This window comes from Carettochelys insculpta, chromosome 13, assembly GCF_033958435.1.
Source record: "Carettochelys insculpta isolate YL-2023 chromosome 13, ASM3395843v1, whole genome shotgun sequence".
NCBI lineage: Eukaryota > Metazoa > Chordata > Testudines > Carettochelyidae > Carettochelys > Carettochelys insculpta.
In genome coordinates this window covers 42,491,363-42,517,423 of record NC_134149.1, presented here as the reverse complement: position 1 = coordinate 42,517,423, position 26,061 = coordinate 42,491,363, and the positions used below count along the sequence as shown (strand labels likewise).

Genomic DNA, 26,061 nt, shown 5'->3' with positions numbered 1-26,061 from the left:
ATTTCGTCTTACTGAGTAGGGGGCAATTTTTACTGGAAATGGATTTGATTTAACCTGTGAGCGCCATTCCTGCCCCTGCGATTGTGCAGCACCCTGCAGGCCATGAATACGCAGCAGAACAGCCCGAGGGTGCAGCCGCTAGAGTCAATGAGAAAACTCACGTGATGCCGAATCAGGTGCTGAGTAACACAGCAGGGCAGCCAACAGGCACCTAGGGTCAGCCAGAAGGTTTTGTGTTGATCCTTTCCAAATGTTTTGTGTCAGCTCTGACCTTTTCCCGTTTAAAAAAAAAATGGAAAAAGACATTTCAGCTCAAAAACTGGAAACGTTCCATTTCGACAATGTCGAAACTTCTCCCCCCCAGTTTTTTTGAGTCAATGTATCCATCAAAACCGAACATGTTGCACAAAAGCAATTTGGGCTTCAGAGAATCAGTATTTTTCAGGGAAAAAGAAAAGCAATAAATTCCTGATCAGCTTTCCTGGATAAGAACAAGAACTTAGATACTGATAATCCACTTCCATGGAACTGGCTGTTCCTGCCTTATTGGAGGTTCTGTTGGCATGTTGGCAGAGGGGCAGAATATTTGTGTGGGAGAACAGGGTTATAGTCTGCATACTCTGTACTTCCCAACTATACTTCGTCAGCATGTTCAGAACTGATCCCTGGGTGGAGTCAATAGGACTGCACCTTAAATAGAATGTAATTATTTTCATTTCTTTACATAATATCTTTTCACTTCGCTGTTGGAGGCGGAAGGTTGGGCCAGACTTACAAATATATTAACAGACTATTTTAAAATGAATTCCTTCTTCACTTACCTGACAAGGCTTGAAACAGGGCCTGCTTGTTCCCTCTACACCAGCTGGTGATATCAGACAGGGCTCCATTTAAGCATGGCAGGCAGAGGGGGCAGGTTTCTATAGGGGGCTCAGTGCCCCCTCCAAATATCTATCTGCGTACTGTCTCCCCACCGCTCCCTGCCCACCTCTGCAGTCACAGCCCCATTGCATGCCATGGGATGCTGCGTGGGTTCCTTGCCCCTTCCCCTAGCGGCAAAAGCTAACAGTCCAGAGTGGGAGCCTGACCCCGGCCAGCCCACAGGACAACAGAGGTGCCACTGCCCAGGCCCATTCTCCATCCCTTGGGTCCAGCCCCATAGGACAGAAGTGAAACAATCTCTGCTGAGTTGAATATGGGGCAGACCTGCTCTCAAGCATCCTCCCCCTCTCCCAGGTTTCCTCTGTGCACTGACCTAGGATAGAACTACACCCAGGGGATTTTAATTGTATATCCATGGTGATACCCAGGTGATCCTGACCTTAGGCTTGGTCTGCTCAAGGCAGGTAAGTCAATTGCAGATACGCAATTCTAGCTATGGCAGTTGTGGAGCTAGACTCAACTTATCTGCAATCGACTTACCTGGCCATCTATGGATATCGATATCGAGGAGTACAGTGGTCAACTGCTGACCCCAGATAGTTCGATTTTGCACTTCTCTACCAGGCACTCGAAATCGACTCTGGAAGATTGACACTGACCGGGTCAATCTTCCAGGGAGTGTTGAGATACCCTTAGACTGTGAGGGGTGGGAAGACAATAACTATTGTCACAGTCAGTGATGACAGAAACCCTTTTAATAAAGCTTTTGACCTTGTCCGTTTGACCTCACACCAGGTTTTTGATAAATGGGGGATTTCAGTAATTCTCTTGATAAACACATCAAATATGGAACAAAACATCTGGAAATTATAAGTAAAAGAAACAGGGAAAGAAAGAAAGAAAAGTTGGTCCGTTCACAGCAGTCCAAAGCAAAGCAAACTTTTGAAATTTAGAAATCTTCTCCCAAAATGGCCGATATCAGGGAAGTGAAGTAGGGAAGCTGTTTAATTTCCCTAGCCTGCCCATATCTGGGGAGCTGGAGGCTCTGAGGATGGATAATGAGATAGGGAGTCCTCCTCTCTCCGGCTGCTGGTTCAGAGCTGCACGTGTGCTGGTCTTCCTGAAATGAATTGGTTGAGCTCAGCCCAGTTGCTCATGGGCAGTATAAGCAGCGAAGCCGAAACAGAATGCTCAACCCGTTCCTTCAGGGCTTCCTCTTTGCAGATAATGTTTGAGGCAGTTTGGCAGGGAGCTGTGAGGTGGACCTGTACGACAGCTGGAGGGGCCAAGGCTTCTCTTATCCCACTAAAAAGATTCAAGATCTCAAAAAATATCCCACCCTGATATCTGGACAAAGTCAAAATCTTGAAAATTTTTGCAGATTGAAAATTAAAAAAGCCCCCTTTGGTTCAGGTTTTGATAATTCCGCAACATTTAATTTCATTTTGTACCCCTTTTTTTTTCTTGCATTTCAAAATGAAAACTTGTTTCAAACCGGAGAACAAGAGGATTTCTTTTTCTTTTCAAACATCAAAAACAAATATTCTGACAACTTCAAAGCTTTTTTAAAACAAATTGTTTAATTAAAAAAATGTGTTGGGACAAAGCCTTCTATAGGAACAGTGTCGGATGTGATGAATTGCTGTTTTCTAATAGGAAAAAAAAAAGTTTCATTGACAAATTCCCAGCCACCTTTCCTTACCCATATGTATTTGTAGTGTTGAAATGGTTTGTTCTGCAAAGGATACTTCTGAGAGATGCTGTGTCCACAAAAGAAATACAAGTTGCATTATTTAAGCTTGGAAAAGGACACAAGTTGTCACATAAATTGGAAAGCTTTGGAGACGGTAACCATTTTTCTGGCAGAGCGTCATTAACATAAAAGGCCATTTTGCAACAAATAATTGCAGAGACCTGGCTTAAAAATCCTGATAGAATGGTCCAGTGATGAGTGCCCCAGCGTGTAAATGTGGATATTTGGACTCTGTTCCCAGCTCTGCCAGTGACTTTTTGTGTGATCTTGAGCAAGCCAATTCCTTGCTTTCTGCCTCAGTTTCCCTATCTGTTAAATGGGGTTAATTAAACTTACCCACCTTTGTATGGTCCTTTGATGTCAACAGATGAAAAATGTTGAAGAAGTCTAAAGTCTTGACAGTTATTGGCTGCGTCTACACGTGCACGCTACTTCGAAGTAGCGGCGCCAACTTCGAAATAGCGCCCGTCACGGCTACATGTGTTGGGCGCTATTTCGAAGTTGAAATCGACGTGAGGCGGCGAGACGTCGAAGTCGCTAACCCCATGAGGGGATTGGAATAGCGCCCTACTTCGAAGTTGAATGTCAAAGTAGGGCACGTGTAGATGATCCACGTCCCGCAGCATCGAAATAGCGGGGTCCGCCATGACGGCCATCAGCTGAGGGGTTGAGAGACGCTCTCTCTCCAGCCCCTGCAGGGCTCTATGGTCACCGTGTGCAGCAGCACTTAGCCCAGGGCTTCTGGCTGCTGCTGCTGCAGCTGGGGATCCATGCTGCATGCACAGGGTCTGCAACCAGTTGTCGGCTCTGTGGATCTTGTGTTGTTTAGTGCAACTGTGTCTGGGAGGGGCCCTTTAAGGGAGCAGCTTGTTGTTGAGTCCGCCCTGTGACCCTGTCTGCAGCTGTTCCTGGCACCCTTATTTCGATGTGTGCTACTTTGGCGTGTAGACGTTCCCTCGCAGCGCCTATTTCGATGTGGTGCTGCCCAACGTCGAAGTTGAACGTCGACGTTGCCAGCCTTGGAGGACGTGTAGACGTTATTCATCGAAATAGACTATTTTGATGTCGCTACATCGAAATAAGCTATTTCGATGTCACGTGCACGTGTAGACGTAGCCATTTTGTGAGAAGAAGTGGAAAGGAAAGCAAGGGCAGATAGGTATTAAATACTCCACAGAACACAATTGTAAACGTCGTAATAGCAGATCCTTCACAAATGTCCCACTAGTTCTGCCAGGATGGCTGCATCTTACCACTGCTACTGTTGTTTGCCAATTTTTTTACGGTAGCAAACAGAATGGACTGGTCTACTAGATGCTGTACAAACACATAGTCAGATAAGCCCTGCCTTGTAAAGTCTGATGTCTAAGTAGACAAGAGGTGTGAAGGGAAAACTGAGGAATGAGGAGGTGATGTGACTTTCCCAAGGTCACCCAACAGGCCAGAAGCAGAGCCAGGAACAGAACTCAGGCCTCCGTGGCCCCCATCTGACCAAACTGATTGCTGAGGTAAGTGGGCACGGGTCCAATGAAATCAATGGGGCTGGCATTTAATCCATGGTTGTGATGGCATCTCTACCTCAGAGAACAAAGAGAGAGCGGGAAGGGACAGCTCATTGACGAGGCACAGCAAGGTGATTGCCTGCTTTGACAGCACCGTCCTCTCCTGCTCTGTCCCCTCAGGTGTCACCACCGTTCTCACCATGACGACTCTGAGCATCAGCGCCAGAAACTCCTTACCCAAAGTGGCGTACGCGACGGCCATGGATTGGTTCATAGCCGTCTGTTACGCCTTCGTGTTTTCTGCGCTGATCGAGTTTGCCACGGTCAACTACTTCACCAAGCGGAGCTGGGCCTGGGATGGCAAGAAGGTGCTGGAGGCCCAGGAGATGAAGGTGAGGCATGGAGGCAAAGCCAGAGAACACGAGAGGGCAAAGAAACGCCACACGAGAGAGCTGCACTGGGACCAGGAGTGGGTAACATGCAGCCCGGCACATTCCAGTAGGCTGGATGCTACTCACTGGGGTCATCAATTCAGGTCTTGACTGGAGCGGTTCTTGGGGCTGGAGGGGGAAGAGGCTGGTGTGACGTATTGTCTTTATCCTTAGCTGGGGGAAAAAACCCTGCAATCCTGACGAGCCGGCGAATGTCTCCATCTGTCCCTCCCTCTGTGCCTGCGTACATGTGTCTGCCTTTGGTTGTGTCTCTGCACATCTCTCCGTGCAGTTCAAGCTCTCTCTTTTCTTGCTCCCATTCTCCGCCATCTTGCTGCCTGGATGTGCTGGCATAAAGCTCCAAAGCCAGGTACCTGGGGGGATTCTGGCCCCACCGAACAAGAGAAGCCGCTGGCCTCATGCTCTTTGCTCCCTCAGTGCGTGGCGTGGTGGATACCCCATGGTTTCCCCTCAGTGGGGACAACAGCCGCTGCTGGCCCTGGGGCAAGGTAGGAGGAGGGGCCTGGGTCCATGTCCTCAGAAGGGGCCAGGCCAAGGGTGGAAAGGACAGGACCTAGGGCAGTCTGTAAGGCCCCCTCTCCTTCCCTCACGACCATGCACAGTGGGCCGGGGCTGACTGAACTAAGCCCCACCCCTTCTGCCCTTGGCCCCACCCCTTCCAGGAGCCAGGAGCAGGGCCACCCTCCCACCTTGCTCCCAGGCTCGAGGCAGCTGTGGGCACCCCTGCAGACAGCTACCCCAGCGTGCAAAGAGCAATCCAAAGCAGCAACTGGCAGGAAATTAGTGGGCACCTCCCAGGTTTTCTCTTCTGGCTTTGGACCAGCGTCCTCTGTGGCAGCCATCGCTGGTCTTTGTGGACATCCCCATCCTCCCATGCTGATCTATCAGAGCGGCTCGGAGGAAGCCCTTGCTGTGGAGCACTGCTCTCTTGTCTGTATTTATTGAATCAATTTCACAATCAGATTTGTCATTGTTCTTGGTTCTGGAGCGCTTTTTTTTTTTTCCTTCACGATACTGTGCCGCTCAGAACCGTGGAGGGACCATGTGCAAATCATCAGTGAGAGAGGATCTGTGGAGACTGAATTCAGTAGTTCCATCCTTCGGTTTTGACTGAGCTGCAGCATTGAAAAGAAGGTCAGAGAGGAAGCGGCATACACATGTGGGATGGGGATTAAAGAACTAGAACCAATAACAGCCCGGCTGCAGTGTCACTCCCTCCAGCGCTAATTCGCTGCTGCTCCTGGGATCTCCTTTTCACCATGGTGATGCTACGGACCGAGTCTGCACTTTGAAAGAGATAGCCGAGGCTAGTGGGACATGATGGAAACACAGGCAATGCCTCTGGATCTACCTGACATGAATTTGGCCCGCAGAGATTAAAGAATAATTGATGTCAGTGGCTGTTGAATCAGATCTTAAATGGGTTGGATCCCAGTTAGGAATGGGCCAAGCAGAGTGGATAAAATAAGGACCGATGTGGTACTTCACCCATCACTTAAAGCCAAACCCAGCTGAAATGACTCCAGAAACTAATAAAAACCCAACCCCCAGTTAACCTAAAAAAACCGTCCATTTCTGAGTTTCTCTCTTCAAATCAGAAGTGCTAAAATATCATGAAAAGACCTTGAAGAAACTTGTTCTTGCAGTAACACAATGCAGAGTCATGAAGTAGCCAAAATCTTACAGAGGGAGCCTTTCCTGTGAGGTCTGCAATCCAAGACTCAAGATGGTCAGATAAACAGCCAAACTTCAGGGTGCTTATCCAACCTGGTGCTTCTCCATCCTTATGAACTTCATCCATCTCCAATCGGGTTACAGATCAGCAAAGATGACTGGATTCCTTCCATCTCTGACGTATTTTCTATTCATCTGTTAAAGGAGTACTCCAGGAAGAGTACCTGGAAGGGTTCAGGGGGCACACAACTTAGCTACACCTGGATGAATGTGCTGCTTTTCTGCCCCGCTGACATGTTTCCAGGCAGAATGTTGTGATGTTTCCTCATTGGCTCAGTTGCAGCCTTCAGTGAGCTGACCTTGGAACAAATGGCAAGTTAGGTGTTAGAATCTGGAAAAATAAACCATACCACCTCCCTCATCTGATTCCTCTTTCCCCGTTCCCCAAGCTTAAGATTGGATATTGGCAGCACTGGGAGTATTTGTACCAGCAGTAAAGTTACAAGCAGTATATGCCTAAACTGAGTTTTGGTCAGCTCTGGTCAACGAGCTCTGGTGAAGCTGTCTCTGAAACCAGAGGGTTTCTTATCCACCCTTGTGATTATTGTGACAGCACTTAATTGGTGGTGCTAAAAGCCCAGGTGCACAGATCGGCAGTGCTCCTGCCAAAGCAAAGCACTAAAGAAGCAGCAGATTCGACACCTACCTCGAGATGTCTTTGCACAATAAAAAGAGCTTTCAGAGGTAGCTGTGTTACTCTATTCCAGCAAAAACAACAAGGAGTCGCAGCTCATGAAAGGTTTGTCCCAATAAAAAAAGTTCGGACTCATTGACAAGAGGGCTGGGGCAACGGAGCAGTTGCCCCCGGACCTAGAAATTCAAAGCAACCCAGAGCTCCCAGTGGTGGCTGGAGTCCCAGGCCCCTTTGAATTGGGGCTGGAGCGCCACTCGGCATGGCTCTGAGGGCTGGGTGGTGGTGGGGGCAGTGCCACGTTCTATGAGCAACTAAGGACTGACAACCCAAGGCCCCACCCTTTATGCCTGAGGCTCCGCCCCTTCCAGGGCACAGGGACAGCCCCCCGCCCCCGCCTTTTGCCCCAGGGCCCATTGCGGCTGTCGCCTGGCAGAAAGAGTTACCTGGAGGGGCAGGTTGTGAAATGAGAGCTTAGGGTGGAAGTCAGAGTCCTTGACGTAGCTGAAGAACATCCAGGCAGCCTGACTTTGCTGGTTTAAAGATGATGACTGAAGGTGATCTGGTGAAGGGAGCATGGCCGGAGTGTGGGGAGAAGAAAGAAACCTCAGAGAAAGCTGAGGACACAGTGGATGGATTACGTCAAAGAAGATGGTAAGTAAGTGAGCGGCCTCAGACCAGTGACGATGGCGGTTGGTTGCCTAGTGACCCATCCCCTGATGAAGGAGAAAAAGGTTTAAATTTGGCACTGGGAAAGTGGCCAGACGAGCAGCCCTTGAGACTGAAACTCTTCCTTATCTGCGACGTGGACAATAGTACCTTCTCCCACACAAGCTGTTGACTAGGGTGACTGGCTGTAGTGGGGCCCACGGCCTCACTGGGCCTTTGTCACTAGCTCTGGAAAGGTGACAAAACTGTGAGGAGAAAAATGGCCAAGGATTGTCCCGCAACAATGTCCTTCCCTCAGGGTGGAGCATTTCCAGGTGATTCTCCTCTGGGCCTGTCAACCTGCTACTTCCCAGCAATGGAAGCATTGACTGTACAAGAGTCATCATTCCGTTCTGTCTCCTTGCCCGCTCTGCACACACTTAAACTTCTGGGAGCAATACAGCTCCCAACTGGAGTAGCTGAAACTAGGCACCCGGAAAAACAGCAGGGTAAACTCCCTGTGTCAGGTGGCGAGAGGATATTGCTCCTTCCTCCTCTGGTCCTCCAGGCCAGGGTTCTAATCATTTGTGAGGTTGAGGTCATGCAACTTTTTCTCCTTCCTGTTTTCTCTAGAGGGATCCCACCAAAGAACACTATCCCGAAGTAAACACCACCCTTTCACTCCATCCCTTGTGTTAGTGGGAGCAATGCTATGGCGAGAGGGCGAGTGGGTGAGTGAACAACATGGGACTTGTGTGCCTCACCTCTTCATCAGTGAACATCCCATGAAACAAGTCTGCAAACTTCAGATACTGAAACCAGTTTACATGGGAGTGGCTTCTTCTTTCCCCATTGTTACTGAACACAGTGCATTCATTTTGTTTTCTCCTTCACCAGAGATGGACTGGTACCAAATCCCAAATCAGGTCACCGCCAAACTTTGGAAAAGTTATGCTCCGGTTCCAAGTTTTGTTGTTCAAGTCCGTCTCTACTATTTGCTTTTGCACCATTCCACTGAGTGCAAATGTGAGCTGGCTGAGAGCTGGCCTGTCCGCAGGCCGTAGACGTTTCTGTTGTCTTGGACTTGAGTAGTCGTTGTTGAATCTTGGCTTCTTTTAGTCCTAAAATTGGCTTCCCTGCAAAAGCCCAATGACATAGCCCACCTGCCATTCCTTGGCCAACTGTCCTCCCCGTCCCTCCTCCATCTGCATGATTTAGCTGCATCCTTCTCACAGCTCTGCCAGCGTTCAGGCCTTGAGCGTGCCAGGGCTTGGCGCTCCATCCAGCACAAAGAGAAGAGGCTCTACGTAGGCGTTAGTGACGTGAAGCACTGGACAAAGCCATCTGCACTGAGCACCAGAAAGCTGGTTGCCCCTGGCCTACCTGCTCCTGGAAGGTATTCAGGGTGAAAAAAGAGTGGGCTGGGTAAAGATAAAGAATGGATATGTCAGAGACCAGTTGGCATAAGCACCATCCTCATCATGCTAATGAGGTGCTTAGCTACACACTGCCCTCTTTGGCCTCATTACTACTAATAGGCAGGAGTCCCTTGGTAGCCAGGTGCTGTTCTCATTAATGCAAGGTTGCATTTCTCTGTACTCTCTGTCCTGTTCAGCGCTTACTAGCTGGTCCCCTGTCTGTGCCGCATTCAGCACCCCCAGCTTGCGGGATCCAGTCTCCAGGGTGTGCAAGTCTGAAACACGCCCACCACTGCTCCAGAAATCACTTTCTCATCCGATGCATGCCTCGTGCCACTTCTGTATCCCTTCCTCCAACTCTCCTCGCTGCACAGCTGAAATTTTAGGGTCCCCTGAGCCCTCCAAGCCTGAGGTGGAAATTTTCCTGGACTGGAAATGTTTCAGGGAGCATTCAAACCATGTGCTAAGATATTCAAATACCCCCTCTATAAATGGAGACAGAGGATTGATCCTTTGGATTTCTCTAGCACAGGCCAAGATCCAAATGTGCTTTACAAATACCAAGGAGTCCTCTCTGTGATAGGTAGGTATAGGGTGCACCTCCCTCATCCAGCACCCCTGGGACTTGACCAGTCCTGAGCAAGGGAATTTGCCAGACGAAGGGAGGTCTCCCTGTCCCCCAAGCCTGCTGTCCTTCCCTGGTGGTGACTCCACACACCACTTATCCCCCTGCTTCCACCCCCAACACACCGTGAGCCCCTGCTGCCCACTTACCTCCAGCCTGGCCTGTGCTGGCCCCAATCCCAGATGCGACTGGGCTGCAGACTGCATCCCCAGCCCTGTGGAGCTGGTTACTGCTCTGGCCAGGCTGCCGGCCTCATCCCCAACCCCATGGTACCAGCCTCAACCCCAGCCGAGTTGCTAGTGTGGCTCTGGCACCGGGACACCAGGCTGGAACATCCTCAGGCCACGGATTCTCTGGCCCTGTAACATCTGTGGTCTGGCAGAACGCTGGTTTTGGGAGATGGGAACTGTATCACTCTCCCGCTTTTCTAGGCTGGGAACCAGGGATGCAGGGAAGGTAAGTGAAAATCAGTGATAGAGTGGGGGATGGAACCTACCTCTCCTGGAGCCTGGCTTTAGTCTCTCAAAGGAGGAGGCTCGGCTATATACAGCGTATCAGATTTTGCAAGAATCTCATTGTTAACCAGTGTGAGCGCATGGGGAGCGTGAGGGTGAAAGCTCTTCTCAGGAACACGATGTGATGAGAGGTCTGCCATGCACTAGAAATGTAAGTCTTGTCCCGCTAGCTTTCCCGACATGTGTTCCATTAGGAATGCAGCGTGTAACATCAGCGTTGGGTATCAGAGGGGGAGCCGAGTCATTCTGTACCTTCAGAAACAACCAGAAGTCCCCTGACACCTTATAGCTACCAGATATTTTGGAGCATGAGCTTTCGTGGGCAATCATGATTCTATGATTCTGTGTTAGTCTATAAGGTGCCACGGGACTTCCTGTTATCAGCATTGTGGTGAAGGATGGTGGGTGACCACTCGTTCCCTCCCACTGGCAGGACTCACGGACCTGGGTTGTTTTTCTGCTCTTTTTGATTTTATTTTTTTTTTGTTTTCCTTCCTGTTTCGCTAGCAAAGTGAATACCACCCAACTAAACACACCAGCAGGTCAGAGGACGGGTTCGTATCTGACTGCAATAAACACATGGTTCCTTGTGATATCTTGAGTGAGTCATCAACTATATAAAACACAGCCCAGGATCCAAAGGCTAGACCACGTGCGCTAATCTCTCTGGAGCCTGATTGCTTGTGCTTCCGAGCATAGATTATCAGGGTGCCCTTGGAAACCCTGTAAAATATGTGCGCTCCCTGTGTCACAGCACACCACATGCTTGTGGTTCTTGCAGTCCTTAAGGCTTAAGGGCCTGATCCGAAGCCAAGGGGAAGCCACTCAGCTCAGTGAGTGAGTTCCATGTGTGCGAATGCCGAGAATAAAAGCTGCCAAACATTTTCCTGTTTTCACTTGTTTACACCAGCCTGGCAAGGTCAAATTTTCAAGTGAAACCTTGTTCAGACTGAAAAGGGTCATATCAGTTTCAGTCCCTCTTTCATTCCTGGTCAGTAACGTACTGGATTAAGAATAAAATAAATCGTGGTGCATTTTCAGTCGAACTCTGCGAGCGGTAATCGATCGGTCTTCCCGTCCATTAATAATCTGTTTACACCTATACCTATGGTAAGACATAGGCATGGTATATTGTAACAGGGTCAGGCCAGCAGACCATAGTAAGAAGAGGGAAGGGCAGCTCAGGACGAAGCCCTAGCCAGGGGAAGAAGCGGGAGAGCTGGTTGAGCCCCCAGGTGGGAGCAACAGGGAGGAGCTGCAATTAATCAGAGAGGGCCAGCTGATCTCATGGCCAGCACACTGGCAGGGCTTTTAAAAAGCCCTTCTACTCAGGGAAGCGGGGAGAGTGAGAGTGGTAGAGGCTGGGAAGCAGTGGAGAGTGAGATATGGAGAGACAAGGTAAATGAGGAGACCAGGAGTGTTTGCAGAAGATGGGAGGGAGGAGTAGCTCCATGGGAGTGACTGGGCTCCCCTCCCCTGGCCAGCCTGAAAGCCCCGACTGTGGCTGGAGGGGAAGAGACTGACCGACCAGCCCAGACAAACAGAGGGGGGTGCAGCCAAAAACCCCTCAGCCAAAGGGACAGGTGAGGACCCAGGCAAGACACGGGGGCCTTACCAAAATATGTATTGTTAAATGGTAAGACATTTTCAAACTTTTATTTGTGTCTTGATAGCTAGTAACATGCTCACACAATTCACCTTCTTTGAGGGTGCACAATTAATCAGGGCTCCTCGGATCAAAGAATTGATCATGAATCAATTGCTCGGTTAACCACTGAAGACAATAACAATTCTTCTGACCTTCTCAATCAGACACTATAAACAGGGCCTGCTCACTGGTCAAATCCATCATTGGACTTCTGTGTTTGCACTTTCATTTGTGCAGTTGCAGGAGTTATCACTGGATCTGTCACCCGATAATATGCTTATTGCATATGGGTTTTAAGGATGCCCAGCCTGTAGCATCCCACGGAACATGCATAGTGGACTGCTGAATTTTGCTGAAGTGAGTAACCGGGAGTAAATTCACCTGCGAAGTGCTTCAGCAGCACAGTGAGGCCGCAGGAAGAGTAGACAGATGGGGTACTGCTGGAGGGTGCCCCACGTCTAGGTTTGCATGCAGAGGATGTTTGGTTGCAGGTCATGCCCTAACACACTGTCTCAGACATTGCACTCTACCGGTTAAAGAGTGGTGAGAGAGGGACTGTGTGGCTTTTTTGGGGCGACCTACCCCAGCGTCTGCTAAGTGATCTTCAAAAAACCCAGTCCCTGGGGCTTTATGTGCAAGAGGTGAATTTCACACGGTGTGATTCATGGCGCCTTTCAGAGAGAGGGAGAGGCAAAGTTCATGGCCTTCGCCAGGCGTGTATGGGACCGAAGGGCTCAATTGGCTATACTGCACCACCTTCTGAGCGCAACCAACTAGGAGAAAAGCCTTTTGAAGACCACCACAGAGTCAGATTCACTCTGATGGGGGGGACTTTAATATTTGCTGTGGACTTGTGTTCTGAAGGTGGAGGCATCTTTCTAGAAAAATCGATGCACCGCAAAGGTTCCAGAGACTTTAGCAAAGATCAGTCTTTGCCTGAACGTGAATACCAGCAAGTTCCAGGGCTTACTTTGGCTGAGTGCCCTTCAGTTAAAAAAATTGCAGTCATCCCATCCATGAGCAGTAACAATGCCATGTGGCGTAGCTGACAAACCCTGGACAATGCAGGGGGAGCAAACAAAAGAAAGTGGGTCACGGACAAGCCGTGGGGTGACAGTGTTGCCCAATACATGTGGCCAAGACAGAGCAGCAGAGAAAACATCCAGGAACAAGAGACTGCAGGCTGGGCATAAGGAGACCAGGCACCCAGCTAATCTGCCGCAGCGTAGGGATTGCCACGCCATTACTGCTTTTACAGACCTCTGTGTGGGGCTTGACTGAGTCACAAGCAAGTCGAGGGGTTTGACCCAAGATCCCGCAGTGAGCGAGCGCCCCTCTTCGCAGGTCCAGCTGGTCTGCTCCCGACACAGCCACAGAATGTTTGGCTACGCCGCCTGGGTGGCCTAGCAGGCACAGCTCTGAAACGCCTTCCCCCCTTGAAACACGGCCTCTCCTGGCAACTGAGGCTGCAAACACTCATTGCACCTGTGTGTCATTTTGAGGATAGATCCTTAGGATGCCACACTGGCCCTGGGGTCTGCTCTGTGGGTACTGCAATGTGAATAGTGTGGCAAGTACGATGAGCTGTAGGAGTCTATTGTCCAGAAAGAGACTTTTAGTTACAGGAACGAGATCAGCTTGTGCAACACGTACCAGATCTCCTTCACTAGCTCTGGTCTCCTCTTCAGGCCAGCCTGCATCCCATCTCCTCTTCTATCTCCTTTCCTAGCCCAAATCCCCCTCACGCACTCTGCTCCCATCAATGACACCTCTGAGCCTGCAATCCACCTGCCAACCAGCTTGGCCATTTTGCATCATTACCTCTTGCAGCCTCACCACCCCAGAGCCAGTTTAGCTTCTTCAGGTGCTGCAGAAGCACCATCACCTCTCTCTTGGCTAGCACTTTGGTTCTCCTATCAGCCCAATAACCAGTAAGAGGGGTCGGTCTGGAGGAAGGTACGTTTTCATCACCCTTGATGTGTTTCACCGAGTAGCACCACTCCATAGACATGAGAGCGAGACTGGAACCCCACCTCGGTGCTTGGGTGGCCGCAGCCAGCTTCCTGAAATCCAGGGGCCCATCTGGTTGCCAGGGTCCGTCGTACAGTCTGCTGGCCTAGCTCATCCGGCACTTTCCAAGGTCCCCCAGGTGGATGTGGATCCTCCTGACACCGGCCTGTGCAGCTCAGCAGCACAAAGGGTGGAGGGTTTACCCTTGAGGCACGGCAGCAGCGTCCTTACGTGTGGTTGCAAGCGTCCCCGCGTGAAGGCACAAACATCCTGGTGATATAACCCGGTACCTCAAGGTAATTGACCGTGTCCTGCTGGACAAACGCAGGCATGTGGTAACCCCGATCCAGGTCGCTGATGCTCCTCATTGCAACATGAGCCCAGAAGCAGGACTAGATAGTTTGTTTGAGCTTTTTCCCAAGATACTGAGCTCACTGGGTCTGATTCTCCACCCACCTACAGCATGGTTACCGTGTGACTCCTTACATATGCCAGAGCGAGGTTCAGCCAGGTGAGGTGGAGAAAAGGTACCTCCCCTTGTCAGGCATTGGGCAGGTGTTATCTGTGTGGAAGAGGGAGGGACTGGAGCAGAGCCAGCATGATGGGTGTGTGTCCGCTGTGCCACTGGAGCGATGCTGAGAGGATACCCCTAGCCTGAGCCCGTCCCATTGATTTTGGCTGTCATTATCTGTACTGTAGGAGTCCCCAACCCCATAGTGTTAGGCACCATGTGCTGTACTTCAGAGGATTAAGTCCTGGTGTAAGCCGGAGGAGAATCCAGCATGCTGTCTCCCCCTCTGCCAGCAGTCCGAGTGGAGCAGGGAGGATGAGGCTTCCGAGCACTAGTCTTCCACACACACCCCGTCTTTTCCTTTGGGTGGCGGCATGGCTGCCATCCACACGGCTGCTGGCGGAGAGGGCAACATTCTGCTTGCACTTGGGCATGGTCTGATACTGACATTTTTCCCCTCCCCTAGAAAAAGGAGCCAGTGGCCCTGGCCAAGAAAACCAACAACACCTACAACATCGTGGGCACGACATATGCCCTCAACATCGCCAAGGACCCCGGCCTGCCCACCATCTCCAAGAGTGCAGCTGCCACCGCCACCGCCACGGCAACTACCCCTGTGCCTCCAAAGGTCCCCCGCGTGGAGGAAAAGCCCCCAGAAAGCAAGAAGACCTATAACAGTGTCAGCAAGGTGGACAAGATGTCACGCATTGTCTTTCCTGTCCTCTTCGCCATTTTCAACCTGGTCTACTGGGCCACGTATGTGAACCGGGAGTCGGCCATCAAGGGCATGATCCCCAAACAATAACCCTGCTGCACAAACCTTCCCTCTGTGAGCGCCATCTAGGCTGGAATTTGTTGGGGCTTTCTTCCTCTTCTTTGTTTGGTTTATGAATAATCGCATTAATTTGACCGAACATTTTAATGTCAACAAAACTGTGATATTTATTTAAACCCCATTGGTTTCTTTGAGTTTGTTTTTGTTGATTATGATAAAAAAGGATCAGAAAAAAAACGTGCCTCTAACATCGTGGGTCTGCTGTCCCCCCGCACCTCTATGTCTCTCCACCTCCACTCCCTGTGAAATGAGAGCTGCTTGCATGCTGTTTCCATTCCATGCTAGGCTTTGCTGAGGCTGGCTGGTGTATTTTCTCCTTACTCCCACCCTGCGATAAGCTGGCTTTGTGGATCCCTGTTGCTAAGACACTCCTGGCAACAGAGGTTCAAGGGTGCAATGACCTCTGTGGACATCCTGCCAGTTGGATGGACTTTCTTGTTATTCTTTGTGGTAACTTTATTCTTAAAGCAGCAAGTGGTAGGTGAGCTGTTCTCAATTCAGGGAGCTACACAGATTCCATTGCAAGGCCTCCACTGTGTTACCATAGTCACTAGCTGCCGCCAGGGGACAACTGTGCAGTTTTCCTGGTGGAACATGGTGGGTGAGGCCAGTGCTGTGGTGGAACTGGCTGCGATAGGGCTGCCAGTTCTCCCTCTTCATCCAACCATTAGCCTTCCATCATCTTTCCCTCTCCCCAGCAGAACTGAACACCCTCAGCAGAGTATCCTCGTCCACTGCAGTGCTGCCACTCAGTACTACTGGAGTGAAGCCGAGCGGGCCGTTGGCTATCCCGGCTTCCCATGGGCCCCTCATATGGTGCTTCCCTTCAGACGGAGAGAGCTCTAAGTGTCCTCAGGGTGAATCAGTTATTGAACTCCCTGGGGAGCAAAAACACCAGAAGCTGAGGAGAAGTTGCCTGAGCCTTGGAAAGTTGCAAGGTGGAACAGAATGTGTGGACTGACCGGTGGCTTTATTTGCTTCCTGTTGTTCCAATATCGCTTCCTCCATCTCCTCTTCTTCCTTGACTTTCCCTTCCCCAACCCCTTTCCTTCCAAGCCATCCTCTCTTTTGCCACCCAACCACAAGCGTTTGCAAATCTCCCTGTCGCAGGGTGGAACACGACAAGTGAGGTGTCCGGACCTGGACGGCGCCTTAGCAGGAGCATGGCATAGAGATGTGCCGTTGGAGCCCAGCACAGGAGGCTTCTTTGCTCTGACAGGGCTGGAGCCCTAGGGCAATGGCAGTGTTGGCCTTTGGCTACAATAGAATAAGGGTCTCTGCTGAGGAGGAGAACAGGAGACACTGACTTAGAGGTGGAGGCAACAAAGGGTAGAGGAGTGGAAGAAGAAGCCCAATGTGGGGCCGTTCCTCTGAGGCAATGAGCTCCCTCAAGCCCTGGTAGAAGCTATGCAGCATCTTGCAAAATCAACCTGTATGGCTGAGCATGCTAAATATTTTACATAGAAGGGACTTGTTCCAGTTGTTGTGAAGACCTCTGTAAATCAGGAGTATCTCTATTGGAGCCAATGGAGCTTATCCAGCGAGGTCAGAGCCAGGCCTGAATCCCCCACCTACTCCTTTGGAGAGAGCCTCTTACTCCCTCCCATCAGCCGGGGCAGGGACTTATGGCAGCCACGTCCTCCACAGTTGCTGTGCTGGTGTGGTAGGAACCTAACTGTCTTTTTCTCCCCCGGCCCCCTTCCCCACTGGTCCACTCTGCCCCGCCCTAGGGAATTATATACTGCAGCTGGCTCACCCTCCTGATCTTTCTGTGCGCATCTAGCTGCACTGCAGGTGAAACTGACACCAGTGCAAGGCGCTAGCACTGGTGGGCCTGGTGCTGATCCGCTACGCAATCATCACTTTCACCCTTGGTGGGCAAGGGTTCAAATGATGCTTAGGAGCAATACATGCCCTCCTGCAGGATTCATTCCTGGGGACCACAAGATCAGGGTGGGGAAGAACCGGGAATTTAGGGCTAACCTGTGCGACCATGACTCATGCGGATGAGCTCTTATTACACAGACGTGCTCTTAACCCTCCACTGACTTGATGGCAGCATTGGTACAAGAGGGCACAGGGAAGGAGGCATGCTCCTGTCTTCTCACAGCCACCAGGACAGGAGTCTAGGCATGTCCGGACAGCTCCGTCTCATGCACTATCCTGCCTGTGACTGTTTCCAGCCCTGGAGAAAGGTGCAAGAACCCCACAGTAGGTAGACATGAGATAATCAGACATCCGCAAGCTTCCACGCCCCTCTGCTCAGGCGCCAGTGAGGAGTACCCAGACCCGGAATGCATGTGACATTTTCACGGTGCCTGTCATCCCAGCGAGCTGACTCAGCTCCCAGCGAGGGCTTGCCTCGCTCACCGCTACAGGAAGTGGGTCTGGGGCAGGGTCCGGCATCTGTGTCATTTTGCAGCAATGCTAGACAATAATTTAGGAAAGATGAGGACAACTGGGGGCATCCCACTGAGGCTGCACAGGGCCTTCAAGTGCTGGAATATGCCAGGACATCCCTGGAGCTATCATTATCCCCCACCGACTCCTGACTCTACCAACCAAGGCTAAGTGCCAACAGGTGCTTTCATGACCCCCAGAGGGCAGCCCTTTGCCAAGGGTCAGTTGGTTGTTTTGGAAGTACTTCCAGGTCTTTTCTGTAACTAACCGAGACAAAGGGTGTGTTATAAAACAGCCGTGTCCTGATCATAGTCAGGCTAAGTGAGTGCCATAGAAACCGTATGAAAGCAAACTCAATAAAATTGCAACTAAAGAGCAGCAGGCGGTTTCAGAGGTATTCTGTAGAATGCAAGCGTAAGCAAGGGCCCTACAGTGTCACACCGACCTCACTGGTCATAACCAGTGTCCTCCAACCGGCCACACGCAGTCTGCCTTCAGCCGTTCTGCCATGGGAAGCACAGATTACTTTGTCCAATATCTCGCTCGGCTCATTCTTACCGCTGCCAGTCCTGCTGCCTGGAAATGTTCTTTGATACATTTATTATAACTCTCGCTAAATTATTTACAAGACAAGCCTCTAGGTTAAATCAACTACAAACTTCCAGCTGCTCTCATTAGCCGCTACACGGCATCTGAATAAAGGCATGACTAGCAGTAGAATGAATTCGTTCTTCCCCTCCCCCAACAGGGGCACCAATTCTGTACTGCTATGCCAGGAAGTGTACCGCCTAGTGAGTCATCGGCCTGGCTCTTTCCTGTCTGCATTTGAGCCAGGCCCAAGCCTTAGGCAGGGTAACAGAGGGAGAGGACTGGACTGATGTCTTTCAGAGAGCGTGTCAGGGTATGTTTTCTTAAGGTAACTTTTGGAAACTTTCACTGGCTATGTCTACACGTGAAGCCTACATCGAAGTAGCTTATTTCAATGTAGCGACATTGAAATAGGCTATTTCGATGAATAACGTCTACACGTCCTCCAGGGCTGGCAACGTCGACGTTCAACATCGACGTTGCGTAGCACCACATCGAAATAGGCGCTGCAAGGGAATGTCTACACGCCAAAGTAGCACACATCGAAATAAGGGTTCCAGGCACAGCTGCAGACAAGGTCACAGGGCGGACTCAACAGCAAGCCGCTCCCTTAAAGGGCCCCTCCCAGGCACAGTTGCACTAAACAACACAAGATCCACAGAGCCGACAACTGGTTGCAGACCCTGTGCATGCAGCATGGATCCCCAGCTGCAGCAGCAGCAGCCAGAAGCCCTGGGCTCAGGGCTGCTGCACATGGTGACCATAGAGCCCCGCAGGGGCTGGAGAGAGAACGCCTCTCAACCCCTCAGCTGATGGCAGCCATGGCGGACCCCGCAATTTCGATGTTGCGGGATGCAGATCGGCTACACGTGCCCTACTTCAACGTTCAACTTCGAAGTAGGGCGCTATTCCCATCCCCTCATGGGGTTAGCGGCTTCGACGTCTTGCCACCTAACGTCAATGTTAACATCGAAATAGCGCCCAACACGTGTAGCCGTGACGGGCGCTATTTTGAAGGTAGTGCTGCTACTTCTAAGTAGCGTGCACGTGTAGACACGGCTACTGTGAACAATAAGGAGCCTGGTGGTACTTTCAAGCTTTTGTGAGATACAACTCACTTTGAATGCTGAAGAGAAAAGAAAAAAAGAGCTGGGAGTATGATATCAATGCTCTGTATCCCTTCATTTTATTCTTTTCTTCTCTCTTCAGCATCTGAGGAGGTGAGTTGTAGCTCATGGAAGCTGATACCCTAATACCTCAGTAGAATCATAGAACACTAGAACTGGAAGGGACCTCAAGAGGTCATCAAGTCCAGTCCCCTACCCTCTCGGCAGGACCAAGCACCATCTAAATCATCGCTGTTAGATATTTATCTAACCTGCTCTTAAATCTCTCCAGCGATGGACATTCCACAACCTCCCCAGGCAATTTATTCCAGTGTTTAACCACCCTGACAGCTAGGAAGTGTTTCTTAATGTCCAACCTAAACCTCCCTTGCTGCAATTGAAGCCCACTGCTTTTTGTCCTCGTACCAGACGCTGAGGAGAATAATTTTTCTCCCTCCTCCTTGTAACACCCTTTTAGGTGCTTGAAAGCTGATATTATGTCACCTCTCAGCCTTCTCTTTTCCAAACTAAACAGACCCTATTCTTTCAATCTTCTCTCGTAGATCATATTGTCAAGACCTTTAATCATTTTGGTTGCTCTTCACTGGACCATTTCCAATTTCTCCACATCTTTTCTAAAATGTGGGGCCCAGAACTGGACACAATACTCCAGTTGTGGCCTAACCAGTGCTGAGTAGAGCGGAAGAATGACTTCTCATGTCTTGCTCACAACACTCCTGTTGCATCCCTTAAGCCCATGTGCTTTTTTTGGAACAAAGTCACCCTGTTGACTCATACTCAGTTTGTGGTCCACTTTGACCCCCAGATTCCTTTCTGCAGTTCTTCCTGTGGGGTCTCGTCCCATTTTTGAAGCTAGGCGTTGCTTCCTAAGTGCAGTACTTTGCATTTGTATTTATTGAACTTCATCCTAAAGTCGTTGGTCTTTATAGCCACCAGATTCCTTCTTGTTTCTGCGGAAACAGACTAACAGGGCTACCTTCCTGCAACCTCTCATTCAACCCACATGTTCTTATCTGATTCACTCTCAGCCTTCATGGTAAGTTTCATGCCTGTGTCTAGCACTAACCCTTTCAACTCCCTGTTTTCTGTATCTTTGGGGCAGTTGTTCCTACAGAGGTGACTAGTGATGGGAGTTGGTCATTTGGGTCATACCACACCCTGCTTCTCTTAAACTTCTGATGTCTGCCTGATAAATTGCCTGCTTCCTTACTATGTGTTAATGCTGAGCAAAAGCCAAGTACGTTGCCACTAAAACTTGGCACTGATGAGCAATTCAGCATGCCAGCTGGAAGCAGAGTGACTGGTAGCCTGTGGTTAAAAAAAACAACAAAACAAACTGGATTTGTAGTTTTGCTTCCAAGTGAGGAAGAGTTTTGGAAAGATAGTTACACATACATTGTTTAACACTCCTGCCAGTGGGGAAGGGATCATTTCTTTTCTGCTACAGGCTCAGATGAGGACATTTCCTTCCAGTTAACACTACAGGTTTCCCCTCCCTGCTCTGGAACCCTTGGGACCTCAGTGGTCCCTGATGAGGGATTTTGCTGGATAAGGGAGGGTTCCCCCACTCCTGCTCTCCTCCCTGTGCAGATGGTGCCTGCAGGTTCTCAGCTCCCTAGCTATGCGTCCTAGGCCCTGGTTGCCTGCTCCATGCACCACTGTGGCTGGCACTAGCTGCTTCCCTGCCCTGGCTCCCCAACCTCAGCTCCTGGTCTGTCAGTGGTTTCCCCAGCCAGGGCTCCCAGTCTCCCACTTTTTTTTTTTTTTGAGCTACACATCTCCTAGAGCTGGAAGGGACCTTAGCAGGTCATCAAGTCCAATCCCCTGCCCTCTTGGCAGAGACCAAGCACTATTCCTGATATCTATTTGCCCCAATCCCTAAATGGCCTCCTCAAGGATGGAACTCATACCCCTTGGTTTAGCAGGCTAATGCTCAAACCACTGACCTATCCCCTCCCCCAGCCACTGGGGCTCTCTAGTCCTGCACCATCTGTGGTCCTGCTGGCCCACGGATGTTGCCAGACCACAGAGTCCCGGATTTCAGTGGTTCAACCTGTCGATAGGTCATCAGTTTGCCTTTCTAAAGAAACCCCACATCTGGCCTGTCCTTAACACTACCTCATAGATCAGTGATGGGCCACTTACGGTCGTGAGTGGCCCACGTGAGTGGCCCTCCTTCAACTCATTGGGCCTCAAGACTGTTCTAACCGAGACAGTTTCCCAGGATAGAGTAGTTTTGCAAACCGTACTTCTGTACCTAGAATTGTGGATGTGCCATCTGAACTGTAGCAGCACTTTGGTTGGCCGCAGAGGGAGCGCACAGCTCTCACAGTCAATATCGTGTCCAATCAGCATGCACCTCACTTTATGTTTGTGGCGCGTTAGCAATACCAGTAGGAAAAAAAGCTATACAGAGACCAGCAGAATCTGACGACCCTGCGTGTCGGCGAAATGTCTCAAGGCTGCACAGATAGAGCATGAAACAGGCAATTCCCAGGCTCCAAAGTTCTGGGAGGGACGTGGAGGTGTAGGAGGTGCCAGGCTGCAGTACTTCTGTGCATACAATGTGCATGGCAGAGAGGGGCAGCCAGGGGGTGTGCCGGCTAAAGGTGGAGCCACAGTGGGCTGCAGGTTGCCCACCAGCGTTGTGTCTATTTGCTGAGAGTCAATCAATGGACGATGCAGCCACAGGCCAGTGCACTTGGATGGGGTCCACCCTTCAGTCCAGTCTGTCGTGCGACCCTGAAGTCGCACTTGCCTGTCAGTCCCATCTCTCTCTGGTGCGTGCGCATGTGGTGGTGCATGGGCAGGGAAATGGGGCTAGCCACAGTTCTCAGCCTCTTGTGTGGTTTCCAGTGAGGGCAGAGGGATGATCGTTCTTAAAAACATAAACACTTTACTAATACCAAAGCAAAGCCAATCTTCTCCCGGTGTCGAGCTAAACAGCCTCTGCGCGTGGTTTGGCAAGAGGCCCCGGCACCGTATGGACTTGCTGGCTTCGAGGCAGAAATAGTGAGGATTTGACCTTGTTATTGTTCAGACAGCGGAGTGCTTGGGGTAGGGGAGTCATAACTCACAGACGCTTTGTATTTAAACAGTAAAAGCCCTTCCTCTCTAGAACAGGGGAAATGTCCATTTTCATTAAATTCTCTCTTTCTCTGATACAGCTGCATAAAACCAGCGCCGGGGGAGATTTGAGTCCCTCTCAGACCCTCCCCAAATTGCCTGAGGGCAGCGGGAATCAAGGACATGAAAGAAAATCAACCCAATCAGTATTCGGGGCTCAGCAACGGATAGTTGCCTGGTACCAAGGACGCTGCTGCAGGGCTGCCAAGCACCTGTCAGGAAAACGTATCGATACAGGGCACAACTTTTACTGATGCTGCCCATTTATTACTGACAAGGCCAGCAGGATGCTCTCAGGAAGGCAGCGTGACTTTCAAACGCCCGGCTCACTGAATGCAATTATTCCCTCCAAAATGCAGTTAGTCAAGTGGTACACAGAGCTGTACTCTCTGGTGCTGGGTAGCCACAGGCCAGAGCTGGCATTTATGCCCAGGGGAGAATAGAAATCTTGTTCAGTTGCTTGGGAGCTGTATCCAGAGCCTGTCCCAGCTAAATATAGGAATCCTGTGCTGATTCTTCTCTTCTCGGAGGGGGGCTGTTGTCCCCGGGCCCTGTTCCAGCTCCGCACAGAGAGTCACTTGTGTTCCTTCCTGGGGGCTGAAGGCAGCTGCACACAGAAAGTCATTAAAATTCTCCTCCCTGCAGCATTGCACAGGGTCCGTGCCAGGTGGGCACGAACAAGCAAAAACAAAGTTATCGCCAGAAACTAATCAAGCTTTCTCCCGGAGCCTGGGGAGGAAGAAAGAGAGAGAAATTAGGGTTGCTAAATACTCAGGGGTTTTTCTGACCAGCTGCACCAAGGGACATATGAGCACCTAAGAGAGGCAAATAGACTGACAGGAGCAACCCAGGCAATATTTTTGAGGAGACTTTGGAAATACTGTGTGTGACCAGAAGTGGGCGTACACATTCACTGCTCTACAGCCCCATGCACCCAGAGATCGAGGTAACGTGATAGTGCAGTCTGGTGGCAAGGGGAGTAAAGATCTGGGGAGACTGTCCTGCCTGACTCCATGATGATGAGCGAGGGAGGCAAAGCAGCTCCTCAGCTTCTTCTTTTCCTCATTTCCAGTTTGTTCTTTCTCTTGCTCTCCATCCCGTCTCTCTGCTACTATCTTCCCATTCATTCCTTTCCTCAGCCACACGCAATCATCCCCACCCAGCCAGCCACACACCCACTCACCCAGGCATTTTATGCCCCTGGAGATGACCTGGTCTTGCAACCTGACAGCCCAGGGAAGCACAGTATGGGGCCTGGAGGCCTGAGGAGGAGATGCTTCTGCAATGGCATGGGACAGAGCAACCAAGGCTGCTGCAGCTGACAGTGCCAGGCACAAATCAAGCTCGCGGCACCATCGAAGAGCTAGAATGGGAGCCAGTTGTGACTGTAGCCAAAGGGGGCGTGACTAGGCAATAGTTCAAGGCAGCACTTGCAGTCAAAGGTGAGCGCTCACTGGTCGTATCCTCCTGATGGCCACATCGGCTGATGCGTATTTGACAGGTTTTCCAAAGTGAACCCCCATATTCGTTAGAGCAGAGGCCATTGTAGCTTTAAGCATTTGGGGTCTGGCTCTTGTGGGCAAAACTATGACACGGTATAAGCCAAAGACAGGTTCTGTGGACACATAGTCCAGTCTGAATTAACACCAGCGGCTTCTCTTGCGGTCACAATGTGGTTTAACCCCCCTCCCTTATTTTCTCTGGCTTCTCTCTCTGTCTGGCTTTCTCCACATTACCCTGTGAAGCAGCATGACTTTTTTATTCTGTAGCCAGTTATTGAGGGGAATGACCATCTAGGACACAAAGAAAATCACCAGTCACAGAGGAGGTTCAGTTCTGTCTTCAGACGCAGACATATCTTGCCATTAGCAATAACACTGCATGCCATGGCTTCAAAAGTCAAAAGCCTTAATGAATAAGGGCTGGATCCTGCCCTGGTGCCGATGATTTGTCACCAGTAAAAGCATGAGAGATAACGTTGGTTCAGTGGGAATGTCACACAGAAAATGAGGGGAAGATGCATTCTTTGGCAAACAGTTTTTGAAGTCCTAGTTAGCACTTGTTACTTACCAATGCAGAGAAACTTTCTTATCCAGCTCTAACACTTCTACTTAGCAGAGGAAGCTAGAGTCTGAGTCAGTATGTATTGACCTCACCAGGACTTTAAAAGGTAGTGGATACTTCCTTTGCTCAAAACTGTTTAAAGGGACCTTCAACTTGAAAAACCTCCATTTCTGTCTGAGTTATGGCTTATTTTGTACCTTTGTCCCTTTGGTCCAAATCCTCAGAGATATTTAGGCACTAAACTCCCTTTGATTTCAATAGGAATTAGGTGCCTAACTGTTGTAGGATCAGTGGCTTTCTGCATTCTCCTGTATAGGCAGCCATTTTTCCTAGTGGCTCTGAATGCTGCAGCAAGGGAGGCGGGATATTTAAAACAAGAACAATTAGATTGGAACACCCCAAAACCTGGGAGCAGGACTGTGGAATGGAAAATGTTCATATTTCTTTACGTGGACCAAATTTCACGTTAAAGGTGTCCCTTTAATGAGACAGAGGAGGTAGTATTTTCACATCATCCCATTGTCCTGCCGTGTGACATCAACTCATGTCGACCTCTGGCCCTTGGATCTCCTCAGGCAGTGCCAGCCATGTCTTTGAATGTTGGTGTCCGGCCCCAGATGTTAGTAATGTTGCACGAGCAAAACGCCAAGGCAGTCTATCGCAATGGCCAACACTTTGCAATCCAACGCCAGACACAGCCTCATTCTGCTCCCATGTTACCTCTTCTGTTTTGTTTCCCACCTTGCCAGACTGTCTGTACTCCACTATGGGAAAGAACTTTGCAAGCAGCAGTTTAATGCATGACAATCCTCTTACTCCTAGGATCGCTGCTGTAAATAACTAATGACTTGAGAAATATGCATTTTAAAAAAAACGTTTTGTTGACTTTCTTTTTTCTTTCTTGACTGGCTGTTAGCGACCTTCTTAAAGGATTGCTTCTGGAAACTGTGATCTTTCTCTCGCGGTCTCTGAGATGTGTGTTTTGAATGCTTTTTGGTGCAATGTTTAATGCTGTTTGTATTTCTGAACTGTATTTTTCAATCTTTGCTGGAAATCTAATTCACCTGATTTTAATTGGTGGGGCTTTGAATCCTGCGATTTTTTGCAGCTTTTTGCTTCTTTTGGTAAGGTTAAAGCAAAGGAAAAATGTTAGGCAAATAAATAAAACAACAACCTTCTGAAGAGAGATTTGAAACAGGAACTGGATGGCAGAGACCAGTGATCTGAGTGGATGAGGAAGATTCTTCCAACCCAAGTATTAATCTCCCGCTGTACCACACCAGCCAGGACTGTACATTCTCTTCACTGAACTAGATCATCCCGCCACTCTGCTCCACACACTCTCTCGATCTCCAACTGAAAAAGACAAATAAAAATTCATATTTTAACAAATTCTGAGCCCTTATTTTCTTTGGGCAGAATGTGCTGAATTCCGAAGGGGAATTGGGACTGGTGGTTCTCGGAGTCTCACTGTTCCTCCGCCTGAAAGAAATAGTTCCATTGACAAAGCATAGTAAATATATTGCCTGTTTTAACGGAAACACTCCATGGAAAATAAAATCTCTTGAAACCATTGCAGGATATTTTTAACA

The 26,061-nt window shown here is 49.9% G+C and overlaps 1 protein-coding gene across 2 annotated transcripts in view; it reads left to right on the top strand.

The window, feature by feature from the left end:
* The window catches only part of GABRA3 (gamma-aminobutyric acid type A receptor subunit alpha3), a 132,895-nt gene extending 107,070 nt beyond the window's left edge, over nt 1–25,825 (top strand). For both annotated transcript variants that reach the window (XM_075008165.1, XM_075008164.1), the window contains 2 exons: nt 4,318–4,529; nt 14,796–25,825. In XM_075008165.1, coding sequence (XP_074864266.1) covers nt 4,318–4,529; nt 14,796–15,134 — 551 coding nt within the window. In that variant the 3' untranslated portion in view covers nt 15,135–25,825. The remainder of the gene's footprint in view (nt 1–4,317; nt 4,530–14,795) is intronic.
* Nucleotides 25,826–26,061: the final 236 nt, after the last annotated feature.